Raw genomic sequence first — 17,360 nt, 5'->3', positions numbered from 1 at the left:
CTTGCGGGGGTTGGTCTGTGTGTTTGCTTGCGTTTGTTGGTGTGTGTGTTTGCTTGCGTTTGTTGTGTGTCCATGCGCGCGCACTCGTGTGTTTGTGTGTGTGTGTGAAGACATGTCTTATTCATGGACAGGCTTTCACAGCCTGCGTCGAGAGAGAGTGGAGAGTGATGAATAGAGGAAAATGGACAGCACGACAAAGAGTAGGATGCTTTTTCTTTACCATGTCTTCTTTTCATGACCCAAATAGTCCCCACAGAAAGAAGTAATATATGAAGTAATAAAAGTAGGTTGCTTGTGAGTGAAATTGATACTTTCGCTCCAGAAGTAATTACTGCCTGCGCCTGTAGCTGTGGCATATGTGGCTGCTGACATCCTCTGTGCACGCCGCTAATTAGCGTGTCCACACGCTCTAATCAGTGATGTAGTCGTGTGGCACTCAGTGATGTCATCTGCGGATGACACACGGATGGGTTTTTGGAAATCTCTGATACACGAGGTGGGGGCCAAATCTGCATCATATGTAGCTAATTACAGATTTACCTCACAGAAGTAGAATTACCAGCCACTGCCACAGTATTAGGCACAAGTCCCCCATTGTTTATGCCCGAGAGCTGCCATCTCTGAGTGTGGGCATTTCAACAGACATCAGCGAGACTGTGAAGACATGCATCCAGATACTTGGCTCTGTAGCTCTGATAGATGTTCATAGTTTGTCTTTTTATTAGGAGATTGATCATTCTAGAGCTTTACCTAAAGCATGCAGTGAGGCAGGAGGATGCGAGTATGCACCTTGACAAGAGAGACAGCAGTTTTGGGCTGTTCGGTGGCATGCTAAACATGTGCCAGCAGTAGTCATGGATAATTACTCCTAATAAGAGGAGAGGAGAGGAGCCTGATGAAGGAGCACAACTGAGCATGCTCACTGCGGAGAACTGTCTGCTTGCCACTGTGTGCTGTCCCCTGGCCTCTCAAAGGGAGTTTTCAGGGGGACAACTTGCTTCAGTGTTCACTTCCCCAGCTCTTGTCCCGGCGCGAGGTCACGTTTTCTCGTGATGTCGAGGGAAAAGGGGCAAAGAAAAACAAAAGCCACTCATCTTCTAGTGCTCTTTTTTTTACGGCCCGATTCCCACCGTCCTCATTTCTCTGACAGATCCGTTTGAGCTCAATGGTTGTCAGAGGGGAGACGTGTTACATTAGATTTCTCTCATGGCTCCCATTCGCCCCGACAATTAGCACACCAATGGCACACTCCAGATCAATACAGCGCTCAGAGGCCATATTCCTTCTTCTTTTATCTGTCTTTTATTTTCCTCCCTTTCTCTGGTGGTTTCCTCCTCACCCTCTCCCCTCCCTCTCTCTCAACCCCCCCCCCAACCCCCATCCGCCTCACTACACTACTGTCTGTTTCTGTCTCCCGCTCCGACATCGCCCGTCCGTCGTCTCATTATTTAAATGGTTTCCTCTGTCATGAAAAGACCTGACAGGCCTCTGCGGGAAACCAGAGCAACTGGTCGGCCTTCTGTGAGTGCGTGCAATGCGTGTGCGCGCGGTCGTGTGTCTGTGTGCGCGCGGTCGTGTGTCTGGGTGTGTGTGTGTGTGTGTGTGTGTGTGTGTGTGTGTGTGTGTGTGTGTGCCTAGGACTGGCTATTTATCACCCTTTCCTCCAATCTCCGCACGGAGAGACGGGAGCCACAGTCACTCCTCTGAGCTAGCAGATGCTCGAACAGTGTGCCGTCCCTGTGTGTCTGTGTGAGTTTTGTAGTCTGGTCTACCACTGGCGCTTGTTTGTTTTCTCCCTGCGCATTTCAAGGCAGCGGGGTGGAGTTGTGTTTCCTCCCCTGCCTTGCTCTGCTGATGGGAGGGAAACTGGAGCGCTGAGCTCCCCTAACAGCCCTGGGAGTGCTCCAGGCAAGGACACCAGTTGCAGTGGTATCACTGATACAAGCAAGCTGTCAGTGCTGGTAGAATGGGTTTGTACTGCGCAAACAAATAGACTGGATAGAGATTGGGGCCCAGTGTCCAAGATGGTGGAGTTGATGCAGGAGAGTGGTGGATCAGAGGGGGATGTTGAGGTGGCTGTTCAGTGCAGTGCCCATTAAGAGCAGGGCTTGGTAGTGTGTATGTTTTAAGAATCTGTTCTTTATCATATTTATTACATTGAAACTCAGTAGAACCTTTGTTCTTCCTCATAGTTTTAGCTAATAAAGCTGTAGCTTAACTTTAAGAACATACATATACACACACATGCAATCTAACAATGTGTATACTCAAATGGATATATTCATATATTTTCATCAACATATACATTATGTAGCAATACATACATGTATATAGTAATGGAAATGAAGCTTTTGAAAACACACCATCTGTGGCTTGTGATTAGCTGTAAAGTCTTGGAAACAAGCTTTGCATATTACCCTAGCGTGGGAGCTTTAACACATACCATAACCTCTTTGCCTTTCCCTCTCTCTCTGCGTTGGCTCTCCAGGGAGTTTGGCTGGAGGGATCCAGAGCTGCCGGAGGTCATTCAAATGCTGCAGCACCAGTTCCCTTCTGTGCAGTCCAATGCTGCAGCCTACCTGCAGCACCTGTGTTTTGGAGACAACAAGACCAAGGCAGAGGTACCTCACTGACAAACTGACAGCACATCATCACACTAGTCAGACACATGCTCTCTCTCTCTCTCTCTCTCTGTCTCTCTCTCTCTGTCTCTCTCTCTCTCTCTCTTTTTCTCTCTCTGCCTTACACATCCTCGCACAGAGACACACACTCAGACACACATACACATGAATGCACATCTATTGTTTAACATTTACACAGATGCCTAAACGCGTGTAATTGCCACAAGCAGAACACATTGCAAGCAAGAACTATGTTTAGTTCAGTATCCCCAATGAGGACCCGAAGAGGAAGCCACGGTAGTTTTTGATTGATTCTGGCATGTTGGGCACTGCGGCACATCTGCTGGCTGTTGGCATCTCGTCCACGCTGGCATGTGCCAATGCTTAGTCCCTGCCAGCTCAATTCATCTCACTTCCTCTGCTCCCCTTTGCCACCAACACAGGGCTTTTGTCTGTCGAGGCCAATGGCCAATAGCATGATTACGGGGTAGTGACAGAATTACCAAGGCCATTGTTTAGAAATTACTCTTTGTGTTTGTGTGTGTGTAGACTAGTTGGCAAGACCGATTTAGATGTTGGAAATTGACAGTGTGTTCATGTTCTTGTTTATGTATATGGTGGAGGGATGGATGGTGCCTGATTTACCTCCTGACAGACCATAAAAAACATAACTGAGATATTATAAGACAAGATGTGATTTCTTGTGCCCATAAACTCAATCCCTGGTTTCTTGTTGCCATGCCAACCGTAGATCCGCAGGCAGGGTGGCATCCAGCTGCTGGTGGACCTGCTGGACCACCGTATGACGGATGTGCACCGCGCCGCCTGCGGGGCCCTGAGGAACCTGGTCTATGGCAAAGCCAACGACGACAACAAGATCGCCCTGAAGAACTGCGGCGGCATCCCGGCCCTGGTGCGACTCCTGCGCAAGACCACCGATGTGGAGATCAGGGAGCTGCTCACAGGTGAGCCACCCAAATACTGCAGTAGAGCAGATCAAACCCCACAACACAGCACACCAAACTGAGCATTTCAGCAGAGCAGGGGAGTGTTACAGAAAGCCCATTTAATGAGATAGTCCGCGATCCTGGTGAAAGGTTGTTGATATTTGAGTCTACAGCCACTCAAATGACACCCCTGCCTTCTGTGCTTCTGAAGCAACTTGTTGATTGGTGAACACCAAAAATTTGAGCGCACACACTGAATGGACGGCTTTAGGACTTTGAGGAGCAATCCGCTGAATTTGATAAAAAGTGTATGGGATTAGAATTCCCTGCTGCACCTTAAACTGAATCTTGGAACTCAGAGATGACCACGACATTACAGTGTCAATATATGTTACATATCCAAGAACAGCTGAAAGGAATGTAGTTCATCCATATTCGAGTAGATTGGTCCCAATAAAGTGCACTATCACAACAATCTTTCAAATACAGCATCACTAGAATGGTGGTAATATAATTAGTTTTATTTGACCTACATAAAACGTAGCTTTGCTCTCTATTTCAGTTCATGTATAATTGATTGACTGATAACTTATGTATGTGTTTTAAGCCTAAAATCCAAATATGATCCATTAAGCTATTAGGTCTATCCACTCATTCAACGTAGCCTACCTTTTGACCTAAACTAATGCTTAGTTTGTTGCCTGTAGCCTACAGGCTAATGTTCCTTTATTTCCAGTCTTTTAATTTTGAATGAATCAAATGAGAATGCAGTCTGGCACATTCTACACAGATACGCAGATGGCACTGTTTTGTAAGGGTGAACCTAAAGAACAGGGGCTTGTTGGTTAAATACATAGTGATATTAATCAAATCAAATAATAAAATGTTTGAAGAAGGAAAGAGCAACTTCATAACAGTTTGTTAAAGCACATCTATGTCTCCAGACTAACTAGTTCAGCTGCTTATGTTCTGTTATTTTACAGTTTGCTGGTATTATCTCTAAAACATTGAAACAACACTATGTTGTTGCTTAACATTTAAAGTTTTGCCATAACAGTTCATATGCAAGTTGCAGATGCAAGGGGTCAAATATTGCTTGGTTGGCCTTGGAGATTGTTGCTTGGAGATTGTTGTTTGGAGATTGTTGCTAGGGCTGTCAAGGTTTTCTCAGTCAGTGACTTTCTATACTGAAAGGAAATGCGTGTCATAAAATCCATAGAATTACGAAGGAATTCTACTGCTGTGATATGCTCCCTTTGTCAACTCTTTTCCAGTTTCCTCCGCTAGCAGCCAGAGCTGAAATGCTTGGATACAACGAGCCAGCACAGAGCTGTCCTATCCTTCAGTATAGGTGTGCGTTGCCTAGGTGACTTGTCCTTAAATGTAGGCGTACTCTTTGTGTAGGTGGTCCTTTTCTTTTGCTATTGAATGTCAGACCTGGGTTGAGTTGGATTTGTTTGCTGTGCATGACTGAGCGTGTGTGTGTGGTGCAAAGGGACCAGAAGAATAAGCCCAAAAGTGTCAACTCTGTCTGCCATCAAGAAGGTTCAGTCAAAAGTATAAAATATTCAAACACTAGAAAATCCCCCCCTGTTTCTCAGGCCTGTATCACCAAAAAAATAAGTTTCAGAGAATGTATCTGATTTCCTTTGTAATATTATTCACTGCTATCACACTTTACGTTAACACTTCCAGACCCAAGGCTTTTTTTTTACTATGTTAGGTAGTCTGCCATGCCTGATATTTTTGTATATTTCACCTAACTAAAAACCATGAGGCAAAAGTGGCATTTATGATTATATTCTAGAACACCTCAGCAATAATAAAATGAGAGTAAAAGGAATGTAGTAAAAAACGTTTTTTATTAAAATGAAATCTAAAGACACTAAAATTAAATCTAGTTTTAGAGGTGCCCAGACTTTGTACAAAAACACATTGTTAATATTTTGGAAGTTTTCTTCTTTACTCTGAGCCCTGTAAACATAGGTGTTTGCCCCACATAGGTGAGTTTATCATTCAGAAAGTGTGTGTGGTTTCAATACTCATTTTAAGTAATATACAATGTAACACTTTCCTTCACTTAGACCACTATGCATATTGATGAGAAAGGTGTGAACATTCTGGGACACCTCGGTCAAGAACAATGGCCATGACGTAATGGGCCTGGAATGTCTTTGTTCCTACAGGTTTACTTGACACATCACGACCCAATAGTGATCACTGAATTACCATCTCCTTATCATATGAATAGTTGTCATTTGCTAATGGGAGGGTCGAAACCTCACTCAGAGGCTGAAATTTGCAAGGGATTCGTAATATTGTCCTTACAAAGTGATTATTTATATTTTAGTTTCAAACTTTACATATTTTAAAAGAAAAGGGTTTGAGGTTGCTGTGGGTGTTAGTTTTATGTTTCTAGGACAAAAACTCGCAGAGATTTTTAAATATATTAATCAAAATACCAAAAAGTCCCCCACGGGGCCCCGTGGGGCTTGAAGAGTTAATAATGAACATGTTCTCTTTCAAATAAAGGTTTTCAATACAAATATCCCTTTTTTTATGTTGAAATGTCAATGGTACACATTTCTTTTCGCCTCCTCTCACAAAAGACACTGTGTCGATGCGTGCCTGCTTTACCTCTCCTTACAGTTGTAAGAGGTCATCAGGGAAGGCGCTGATGTGCCACTGATCTGATTTGTGGTGACTCTCTGTGGTCTCTGTCTGTGCAGGAGTGCTGTGGAACTTGTCGTCGTGCGATGCTCTGAAGATGCCCATCATCCAGGATGCCCTGGCAGTGCTGACTAACACAGTGATCATCCCCCACTCCGGCTGGGACACCTCTCCACACCAGGACGACCGCAAGCTGCACCTCCACTCCTCTCAGGTGCTCCGTAATGCCACTGGATGCCTCAGGTCAGTACACATCACACACACACACACACACACACACACACACACACACACACACACACACACACACACACACACACACACACACACACACACATGCTCATACACACACACAGAGTCAGTTTCAGGCATGCACAACACACCATCACACTGCCCACACACACAGTATACTCAACATGCTGTTGTGTGCATTCTGTGAAGGTCTCAAGAGTTCTACTTCAGCATCTTTGAGAGAACGCGGTGCTGGTGTAGCGATAACAGGACATATATGTCCTTTCAGCTTTACTGTGGGCCAATAGAAAGCAGCACTAGGATTATTTCCCAAATTAGTATCACAAATATCAAACAAAATGAGTTACTTTGCAAAGGTTAGGGAGAAATACAAATGGCACTTCAGCATAACTAGAGGTTATTTAGCCAAAGCCTTCTACAAGACCTGAAATAGACTGATGTATCTGAAGTTCTATTCAATCTATTGTTCTGACTTGGCTCTTTAAAATTCAAGATACAATTATTTATTTTTCCAGGCTTCATGCTTTTGAATGACTGTGTACCCTAACAGGCTAACCCGTTTTACCGTATGCTATGTCATTATGACAAAAAGCAGTTGTGCAGGCCAGAGGTTTTACAAATACCTTGGCAAAGACCGTGAATGAGTGGACCCAGGACTGGCTTAATCTGCATTATCCACATTCAGCGAGTACTTAACTGTTATGTTGAGCTAATTGATTTGAATAAATAGGTTTGGTTGCATTGAATGAATGCCACTGGCTTTGGTCTATTATGCAATAAGCCACTTGATGAGGGGATATGAAGTGAAATCACCCCTATCTGCCAGTTCAGCATGGGGAATAATCTGTCTTCTCTTGGTGAGGTTCCATTATTGGATTCTATAGTTCTGGAAAGTTGTCAAAGGCCGCATGATTATGGACCTGGCACAGAGAGACTCCTACAGTGCCGATATGAGAACAGCCCCCCCATACCAGCACAAAAAGCTGTCGAGGAAGAATTATGAGATCCGGTCTAATACATTTGCCTGCATGTGCAATTTTTTTATCCTTTTCTCTCTTTTTTTTGGATAATACATTTTTAGGTGCACTCCCGTTCGCTGGGAAATGTGCTGATGCACCATGCGATACATCACCCCTTAATGCAGGAGGAAAGCACATGCTCACCTCACCTGATGGACAGTGATGTGTGCAGCTCCTGCGCACACATGGTGCCGTTATGTGCTGTGTTGACATGTGCACATGTTATGTCATGTATGATAGGTTGCAACCTCGCTCTGAAGTCAGGGAGGTGGTGGTATGTGGCTTTGTGACCATCACAAGCGTTTGACTAAGAGTGGGCCTTTGATTGATACTGAGAGCCTGCCCTGCCTGCAGCTCCTGGTGAGTGAGACTACAGATCACCCGTTGGGTCCTCTTGCCTAGAGGACAGGCTGAGGTTCCTCTGCTTGTTTTAATCCCAGAGGAGTGTTTTCTGTTCCGGTCTGCAGTTGTGTGGCGATAAAAACGGGTGCCGGGGGAGCAAAATCGCTGAGTCATAATGACTGAGGGGTGGCTGGGCTAAGCTCCTCGCACTCAGCGCCGCAATTAATCCACCTCGCAGGTCGCCAGGGGACCAGAAAGTCTGATTGAATATTTGATGGTTGGATGACAGTTCCACACCACCTGCAGCACAGGGGGGGGGGGGGGGGGGGGGGGGGGGTCGTTCAGGAAAAGGGGGACTCAGACCCCCGATTAGAGGAGGGAGTTCGACAGCACCACCTTTGATTCCTCACAGTGGAGGTTTCAGGGAGGAGGGATGGTGAGATCAGGCCCCCCTGAACTAAACCAGCTCAGGCTCCACATGGTCCTGTGGGTCCCAGCAGGCTCTGGGACTATTCACCGGCAGAGAGCACTCCTGCTCCTGCCCCTGCCCCTGCCCCTGCTCCTACCCCTGTTCCTGCTCCTGCCCCCTGCTCCAGTCACATGCTGATGAGTCTCTGGCAGGCAGTTGAAAGTGGGTTCACATGTGTTCATTCACCTCATGCATGTTGTAATGGTTTTTATTGAATGTCAATGGGAGGTGGCACAGGCAAGGGGTTATCCATATAGCACTAGTTAATGAATGTGATATCGCGCTACAGACAGTAGCAAGCTAGATGGCGCTTTAATGAGAGCACCTCAGGGAGTGTTTGCGAGGTGAACAGCACAGAGTGCAGACCAGTCACAGTGGGAGACTCCGTTCTTCACACCTCTTGGTGACGAGGACGTTTTTAGCATCGTATGCTGCTCCGTTTGGGCTCATTTTAGCAACTTGCATGCTGGCACCTCGTGGTGTCTTGAGCTGTTTCAGTAGTCATCAGGAAGAAAGGGAAACTCCACTGGAAAAGTGCACGTTTCCTGGGGAGTTTCAGGAAATTATATATAGAAACCACAGACTTTGGCAGGTGCTGTCATTAAAAGTCATAGTGTGTTGCAGAACAATTAAAATTCAGCTTGGAATGTGTCCATAATACTGTACTCCTGCATTGATTTAAAATCTAAAAACTAATCTCTGTTCCTCAAAATGACATATTTATTAGTTTTTTTTAATGAAACAAATCCCTTCGTGGCCTTGGATGTCGCTCCACACCTCTACCTCATTTAGTATTCACAGATTTATGAATATGCAAATGGCTCCCACCTCTATCTATTTGCCTTTGGCTTGACTACATTACCAAACAGCTAATAATATGATGCTAATGTTAGATAAACTTTGGGCCCGATTGCCATCGCTGACTTAGCTAGACTGAAATGATAAACATCCAGATGTTAGGGAGAAATGTTTTTAACATCATAGAACAAGTCTCTGAAGAAAGCCATCTAGTTCATCATAAGTAATATTGTACTAAATGTATATATATATACTGACGTTACCCCTCCCTCCTGAGAGGCAAGTTGTCAGGATTGGTTCCCTTGGTTTGTGACCTATAAAACCCAGGCTGTCAGTGATACACTGCAGTTCCAAGGTGGAAAATACTCAGCCATGGCGTTGACTGCTCATTAAGCTCATAATATGTTGTATATCATATACAAAACACCATTTGGACATGTTAACCAGGTAAAAAAAACCTGATTTTCAACTTGAATGGCCTTGGAATAATGCAGCTGTTGTCAGAAGCAATCATATTGTTACCTGCAACAGAGCATGAAAACAAAAACTTTAGTTTCTGTTATATGTGTTAGACTGGTAGTTGTGTTCTGTTCTTTGGAGTGAAGTGTGCCTGTTGTTGTGCTTTCAGGAACGTGAGCTCCGCTGGGGAAGAGGCACGCAGGAGGATGCGTGAGTGTGAGGGCCTGACCGACGCTCTGCTCTATGTCATTCAGACCGCCCTAGGCAGCAGCGAGATTGACAGCAAGGTTAGAGTTCATCCTTTTTGGTCATCCTACATCACATTAAACACACGCACACACACACACACACACACACACACACACACACACACACACACACACACACACACACACACACACACATACACAAGTTTTGACGTATGGGCTTTAACTAACAAGCTTGGATGTACATGAAAAGTTTCTTCGGTTGCGGTCACATACATATACACATGCAGTGCAGTACACCCCAGGATTCTTACAGTGAGCTGTTTTGATTGATTTCCAAGGGTCTTTCTGTTTTGCCCGTAATGCATTGTGAGAAGCAGTTAGGAAAAGACTGTCAGAGTTTAATCCCCTTGAAACCGTTTACAAGATCAAAGCCGCCCTCTTTGTTTTGCTCTGCGTCGCTGCTCATCACGATGGGATTAGCTCTGTCCAGAGGACCAATCTAACTAGAGGCCATTAAGAACATAGATTCTGTAATATTTTTTAAAAAGCAGGATAAATTGCCTCCTGAAATTTGGAGGCAATTTATCCTGAGATTTTTTTTTGCCTATTCGCAATGAGAAAAGTTTCTGAGCGATTCTGAGAGTTGGGAGAATGAATGGCTTTTCAAGGAAAAGTAGTCTTTTTTCTTAATTAGACCAAAGTGTGGTGGTGCATCAAAATGTCTAAACCTCTTTCTCATTCTCTCTCTTCCTGCCCTCCCTCCCATCTCTCTCTCTCTCTCTCTCTCCCTCTCTCTCTCTCTCTCTCCCCTGCCCTCCCTTGCCTGAGCAGACCATAGAGAACTGTGTGTGCATCCTGAGGAACCTGTCCTACCGGCTGGCGGTGGAGACGTCTCAGGGCCAGCAGATGGGCTCCGAGGAGCTGGACGGGGTGCTTTGCGGGGAGGCCAGCGGCAAAGACGGCGAGAGCTCTGGCTGCTGGGGGAAGAAGAAGAAGAAAAAGAAGGCTCACGATCAGGTTTGCGAAGGGAATTTGGTCTTCTTCTTCTCCTCCTCCTACTCTGTCTGACACATTTTTATTTGTATCTCTCTCTCTCTCTCTCTCTTTTTGGAGTTTTGTGCAGCTGTCTGCAATTAGCAGCTCTGTGAATGGCCTGTGTGTGGATGAGGGGCTGATGGCGGTTCCCAGCCCGTGGATAATTAGCTTCTTGCTGATTTCATTAGGTTTTCTTTGAAAAGGGGGGATGCCATGTTTGTTCCACACTTGTATTGGTTTTAATGAGGTAAAAAGGTTTGAATTATGTGGCATTATGGCACATAACTAATGAAAATGTGCTCTCTGCAGCTCCCTCTTTAAAGATGCAAATGCACATCTGGTTAGGCAGAGGCTGAAAGGGTTTGCTGGATTGCAGCTCCTTTAAAACTGAACACCACGGTACTGTGGGGCAAAATACACTCCCGTCAGTGCAGATATGCATAATTGTGTGCACCTCTGGGAGTTGCATTGGTCTTTGTGCTCTCTTTGTAAATATCTGCCCTACATATTCATTAGGCAGCTGATGTCTTAAGCTCAGAGTCTGACTCAGAGCACCTCTCCTCTGCTCTCCTCTTCTCTCTTCTCCCTCCCCACCCCTCCCCTCTGCTCCTCTCCTCTCTTTTCCCTGCCCTCCCCCCTCTCCTCTCCTCTCCTCTCTCCTCTGCTCCTCTCCTCTGTGCTCCTCTCCTCTCCTCTCCTCTTTCTGCTCTGCTCCTCTCCTCTCCTCTCCTCTCCTCTCCTCTCCTCTCTCCTCTCCTCTCCTCTCCTCTCCTCTCCTCTCTCTGCTCTGCTCTGCTCCTCTCCTCTCTCCTCTCCTCTCTCTCCTCCTCTCCTCTCCCTGCCTGCAGTGGGATGGCGTTGGGCCCTTCCCCGACTCCAGCGACCCGCCCAAAGGGCTGCAAATGCTGTGGCACCCTTCCATCGTGAAACCCTACCTCACGCTCCTGTCCGAGTGCTCCAACCCCGACACTCTAGAGGGCGCCGCCGGGGCTCTACAGAACCTGGCAGCTGGCAGCTGGAAGGTAGGCCCCGCCCCAAAACCAGTGAGTAACCCCAACCAGACCCTGTTTCAAGCCACCACAACCTGATTGGCAGGTTTCAAAGCATTTTTTAATTAAACACATTTTTTTTATGCAGAAATTATTTAACTATTTAAAGAATATTTTATGTACAATGGGCAGCAACTGTCACGGAACGGGCTGCAACTGACAGCAATACTGGAGTACAGTAATTATTGGTTTAACATATCCACAGTCACAGTTGGGAAAATGGGTTGACTCTCTCTCCCTCTCTTTCTCTCTTTCTCTCTATCTCTCTCCCTCTCTCCGGCCCTATCCCAGTGGTCTGTGTATATCCGGGCAGCCGTGCGTAAGGAGAAGGGCCTGCCCATCCTGGTGGAGCTGCTGAGGATAGATAATGACCGCGTGGTGTGCGCCGTGGCCACTGCCCTGAGAAACATGGCCCTGGACGTGAGGAACAAGGAGCTCATCGGTAGGTTTGCCTCCTGCTCGCCCCGTGCCTCCCCACCGTCTCTGCTGCCACGGCTTGTCAGAGGCGTTTGTGCAACCCACTGGGTCTGACATGTTTGACAGAAGCACTCTCTCGTTCTTTCCCTTTCTCTCTTTTTTTCTCTTTCTTTTAAGGAAACATTGAAAATAACTGGGGGAAAAAATCTATATTCGTTGGGTAGGAAAAGACTTAAATGTTATGCCCTCAGTGAACCGTATCCTGAGTGTTCCTGAATATTAATCTGCTGGACCAGTTTATATTCCTAGCCTCCGTTTGTGTAAAGAAAATTATGGTGTGTTTCAGGGAAATAATAAATAAAAAAAAGTCCACAATAAATACATATCATCTAGTTTCACTGCATATCTGCCATGGACATGAAATTAGCTGCACTACACTGGATCAGTTTCACCATGCATTTTCCCGATGTGCAGAGCTAAATCCATACACATATAGACCTACTGTTTGAGCTGGAGACTCAGTCAAAAAAATGTGTGTGCTTTGTGAACATATCTGGGGGCCTGACATTTCTGCTCAGGCAGCAGCTGCAGCCGCCTTTGGCCCTGCACTACCAAGTGCAGCATCTCTGAAAAGGCCCAGCATGCCCACAGTGGAAAGCACGCTCTGGTCACACAAATGTCAGCACAGAAATAGGAATCCCAAGCCTTAATAATTGATGAAGGATGCATGCATGAGCATTTCGACCCATTGAATTACTCACGCTTTTCTTTTCCTTTTTTTTCTGGTCTGTCTTGACAACCACTGGGCTCTCCAACAGTCTAGCCGTCACTTCCTTTGTCAGCACTGTAGTGAGACTCACTCAGGAAGGGACACTGTTGTTGAATAGTGTATATGTGTATGTTTGTATGTGTTCAGTTTGTACTTGCACTGAACTGAAAGGCACATGGCTGCTGCTGCCGCTGTGTTTTGAGTTCTAGGGAGGCCCTTCAGGCTTGTGGTTCCTCATTATTCGCTTTATGAGCCTCGCAGTCTTCTGCATAGGGCTTTTAAAAGGAATGAAGGCGCTGAATTTTCAAATTTTTCACATTTTCACAGGTTTTCTTGCCTCATTCTTTCTGATCAAATGTTGGCATGAAGGCTTTTACTTTTAAGTGCTGATATTTATGGGTTGATTGTTATGCCAGTTACATTTAGAGGTGTGTATATAGATTCAGTATAGCGTAACTCCTCATCAAACTCTTTTTGCTTTCCCAATCCCCCATTGACAACCCCTACCCCCCCCCCCCCCCCCCCCCCCCTCCCGCGTGTCTGTAGGTAAGTACGCCATGAGGGACCTGGTCCACCGTCTCCCGGGAGGCAACAACAACAACAGCAGCGGCGGAGCCCCCGCCCCGCCAGGGAAGACCATGTCGGATGACACCATCACGGCCATCTGCTGCGCCCTCCACGAGGTCATCACCAAGAACATGGAGAACACCAAGGCCTTACGGGACGCCGGAGGCATCGAGAAGCTCATCGGCATCGCCCGCAGCAAAGGGGACAAGTAGGTGTTCCTGGTAGATCAGCGCCCCCGTCAGAAGTGTCAGGGCCCCTCATGGTTGTGCATGGAGCTCACCTCCATTCTTCCATGTGTACGTTCTTCTGTTCTCCTCACAGAAGAACTCTCTGCAGTTCTGCATTTGTTTACGGAACAAATGAAAACAGTTCTCTGCTAATTAATTCCCCTATAGCTGAGGAAGAATTATAGATTGGGGAAATGCTACCAATGCCTTAGGCAGGTGCAGTGGGCTCAGAATTGTAATCTAGTTTTTTTTTTTGAGGGAATGGAGGTGGCGGCTTAGGAGGGTGTTGAATTGATTTAACAGCAGCTACCTTTCAGATTCAAAGTTGTTTGCCATTTAGATTGCAGAGCCCTGGAGCAAATTTGTATCCGCAGAAGGTGCATTTCATTTCATGGATGCTCTTTAGTTCGTTGATTAATTCAGATATTTCCCATTACACCAGGGAAGAGATAAAAGAGTGCAGTAGGTTGTGATTATAATAACCTTCATTTCCTACGTACACATCAGATATTGATCAGTGAAACATGTCTCAGTCAGAATTCCAGACTGAATCCTGGTTGAATGGATAAATGAGTTAAAGCCAGTAAGATGTGGCGGACTTTGAGATAAATGTCTGAGTTCTTTTTGTGGATTTCTATTGCTGAGAATGGTTTCCATGGAGTTATTCTATTATAATTGAGATTATTAGATTGCAGTCTGATAGAATCAGAATGATTTCATGATTTCAACTCGTCCTGTGTCTTCTCCAACAGACATTCTCCTAAGGTGGTGAAAGCAGCCTCACAAGTCCTTAACAGTATGTGGCAATACAGAGACTTACGGAGCCTCTACAAAAAGGTAACCAGCAATGTTCTGCAAATGTTACATTTTTCTGGAGGTATTATGCTAATTGAACAAATTTTTGTAGACCATTCTAGAGATTAAATAGATGACAAAATGATCAAGTCAATAAAAAGGTTGTACTATGTAGCCTAGTAAATTTGTCATACTGCAAGTTCCATGTGAGTTGACCAGAAGATTTTTTTTTTTTTTGCAGGACGGATATTCTCAGTATCACTTTGTAGGATCTTCCTCCACGATAGAGAGGGACAGACAAAGACCTTACTCCTCCTCTCGGACTCCTTCCATCTCTCCTGTGAGGACGTCCCCCAACAATCGATCTGGTCAGTCCCATTTCCTGTCGTCATTTCCACAGTGCTGCTTCCATTTGAAGTGACAATTTGAGAACTAGAGACTGGGCAGACTAGGTGAGGCCTGAGATTGAGAAATCCAGCTTGTCAGCATGCTGATAGTTCAGCGGTTTTCGGAAACCTTATTTCCACGGCTCCTCTGGTGGCCTCTGTCACCAGTCCCGAAAAAGCCCACGTGAAAGTCAGTTTCAGCGATTCATTCACAGTGAATGACTCTGCCACTGCCAGGCTGGCCGGCACCCTTCAGTGGAGGGATTTCAGCCATGATTGAGCTGTCACAAGAACACAGGAGGTGGACTTTCTTTTTTTTTTCAGAGGCAAAAAGTGCCCCGAGTTCCTCAAGAAGTTAGAAGTCACTCGAGGAGACAAAACACCTCCATTAAAGTGTCATACCATCACGTTGATAAAGGACCTGCTTGCAAGCACCATGCTGCTTCCATCCCGAGCTTCATAAGAGAGACCTTGTCACACCCAATTATCTCTAATGCGTTCACAAGTTGGATGCACTCGCTAAAGAGGCCCTACCTTTAATAACAAGTTGTGTTGCCGGTGACATTACTTTGATTAAACCCTGCCTCTAATAAGACACCTGTTTGGCATGTCCTTTGGTGCCTGTGTTGTAATTAAAATAGTCTCTCACTTAATGTTCTAGTGTCATCCCTAGCATCAGGCAATTAAATGTGCATTCACACACACATGCATACACCCCCACACACAGATCACACACTACTAATTCTGTTCAATTGATCGCCCAGCTCTGTAATAATCAGGTGTTAGTGCCTCTTCGCTGGACAGAGACTGATACTGCGCCACAAGTGGTAGTGGCAGTGCCCACGTGATCACAATTACAACATTTCCTTCTCCATGTTGAAATCACATCATACCCACCACCATCAAACAGACCACTGAGCCAGCCAGGTCCTTAGCTCTCCAACAGACCATAAAGCTCAATGCTATTTGTGCTGTAGTACTCCCATTGAAAGCTGCTGCCTGAGATAACCAGTGGGCTAACCAACAGACAGACCAATGCTAGTTAGTCTAACTGTCCTCCACTGGAGAGACGGAGGGTTAGTTAAGACTCAGATCAAATGTTGGCCAAGCACTGGGCAAGAAGAGGTTTTTTTTTTTTCCTTTTTTTTTTGCTGTGGTAATTACAGATCAGTAGCATTTCTCATTCGCTTGATGACCAAAAAGGGCAATATTGATTTGTTTTTTTTATAAAGGGAGTTTATTTGTGTCTGGCAGGACTGGCTAGTTGTCCTTTTAAATACTCCTCGGAAAGGAAGAGCAGGCCAGGTGAAAAGAGTGTGTAGTGAGCTCAAAGAAAAATCGTTAAAGCTCACTAAGTAGCTGGAAGAGACTCAAAAATGAAGGGGAGAAAATAAAAAGAAGCCGAATAAGGGAGGAAATAGGGAGGAATGCAGAGCTTTGAGGGTCTGTAATGACTGCTGTTGACGTGTTTGTTGTGCAGCGAGCGCTCCCGCCTCCCCCCGAGAGATGATGAGCCTCAAGGAGAGGAAGGCAGACTACGAGTCAACGGGGACCATCTCCGGTTACCACGGCAACAAGGGTGAGCACACCTCCAGGAAAGATGCCATGGCAGGTAGGGGAAGAAACCGCTGCTCCTGAATTGTGAATGTGAATCTTAAAGGACTCTGCAGTAGCGCTCAGTAAACACTCAGGCTACTAAAACCATGTAACTACATCTATACTCAGAGGATGACTGCATGACTTAGGACCACAGCAATGTTATACCTGTAGCCTATAGAACAGACTGAATTGGGTACCTTGTGGGCATAATGAACAGTATTGATATAGGCTGCATCTCAGAAACAGTTTCAAAATTGTACGCACTTTCCCCTCCCACAATGCAGCTCAGATGTCCAGTGGAACATCAACACTATACCGTGGAGCGTATCTATCTCCTGGAGAAGACCTCAAACTCAACCAGGTGAGATGTAGAGCCGGCTTGTGTTGTTTTTTAAGGGGGGAAAAGACAGTAATAGTAAAGAAAAATAGTAGTTAAAGCTGCAAACTAAAGCAAGTTGCTGCTCCTTGTAGGTGTCAGTGCAGGCCAACCCGCCGGAGGCCTACCCTCCGTTCCAGACCCCGCCCGGGGCCAACTACGAGGAGAGCTTTTACGAGGACCAAGTCCACCAGCGCCCCCCGCCCAACGTGGACGGCACCATGACCCTGGGACTCAAATCCACAGGCAACTATGTGGACTTCTACTCGGCATCCCGCCCCTACAGCGAACTCAACTACGAGACGAGTCACTACCCGGCCTCACCAGACTCCTGGGTGTAGAGGCGGGGCTGCC

At 45.9% G+C, this 17,360-nt stretch overlaps 1 protein-coding gene across 7 annotated transcripts in view; it reads left to right on the top strand.

Moving 5' to 3' along the window:
- Positions 1 to 17,360, top strand: part of ctnnd2b (catenin (cadherin-associated protein), delta 2b) — a 59,642-nt gene extending 42,282 nt beyond the window's left edge. For 5 of the 7 annotated variants that reach the window (XM_031563169.2, XM_031563170.2, XM_031563167.2 and 2 more), the window contains 13 exons: positions 2,489 to 2,621; positions 3,373 to 3,586; positions 6,298 to 6,481; positions 9,747 to 9,864; positions 10,618 to 10,803; positions 11,670 to 11,864; positions 12,162 to 12,312; positions 13,603 to 13,831; positions 14,603 to 14,687; positions 14,887 to 15,013; positions 16,512 to 16,643; positions 16,915 to 16,991; positions 17,102 to 17,360. In XM_031563169.2, the coding sequence (XP_031419029.1) occupies positions 2,489 to 2,621; positions 3,373 to 3,586; positions 6,298 to 6,481; positions 9,747 to 9,864; positions 10,618 to 10,803; positions 11,670 to 11,864; positions 12,162 to 12,312; positions 13,603 to 13,831; positions 14,603 to 14,687; positions 14,887 to 15,013; positions 16,512 to 16,643; positions 16,915 to 16,991; positions 17,102 to 17,347 (2,077 nt within the window). In that variant the 3' untranslated portion in view covers positions 17,348 to 17,360. The remainder of the gene's footprint in view (positions 1 to 2,488; positions 2,622 to 3,372; positions 3,587 to 6,297; positions 6,482 to 9,746; positions 9,865 to 10,617; positions 10,804 to 11,669; positions 11,865 to 12,161; positions 12,313 to 13,602; positions 13,832 to 14,602; positions 14,688 to 14,886; positions 15,014 to 16,511; positions 16,644 to 16,914; positions 16,992 to 17,101) is intronic. The other 2 variants (XM_031563171.2, XM_031563168.2) reach the window with 1 other exon arrangement.

This window comes from Clupea harengus, chromosome 25 (assembly GCF_900700415.2).
Source record: "Clupea harengus chromosome 25, Ch_v2.0.2, whole genome shotgun sequence".
NCBI lineage: Eukaryota > Metazoa > Chordata > Actinopteri > Clupeiformes > Clupeidae > Clupea > Clupea harengus.
The sequence above is the reverse complement of the archived record's forward strand: the minus strand, read 5'-3'. Positions and strand labels throughout refer to the sequence as shown.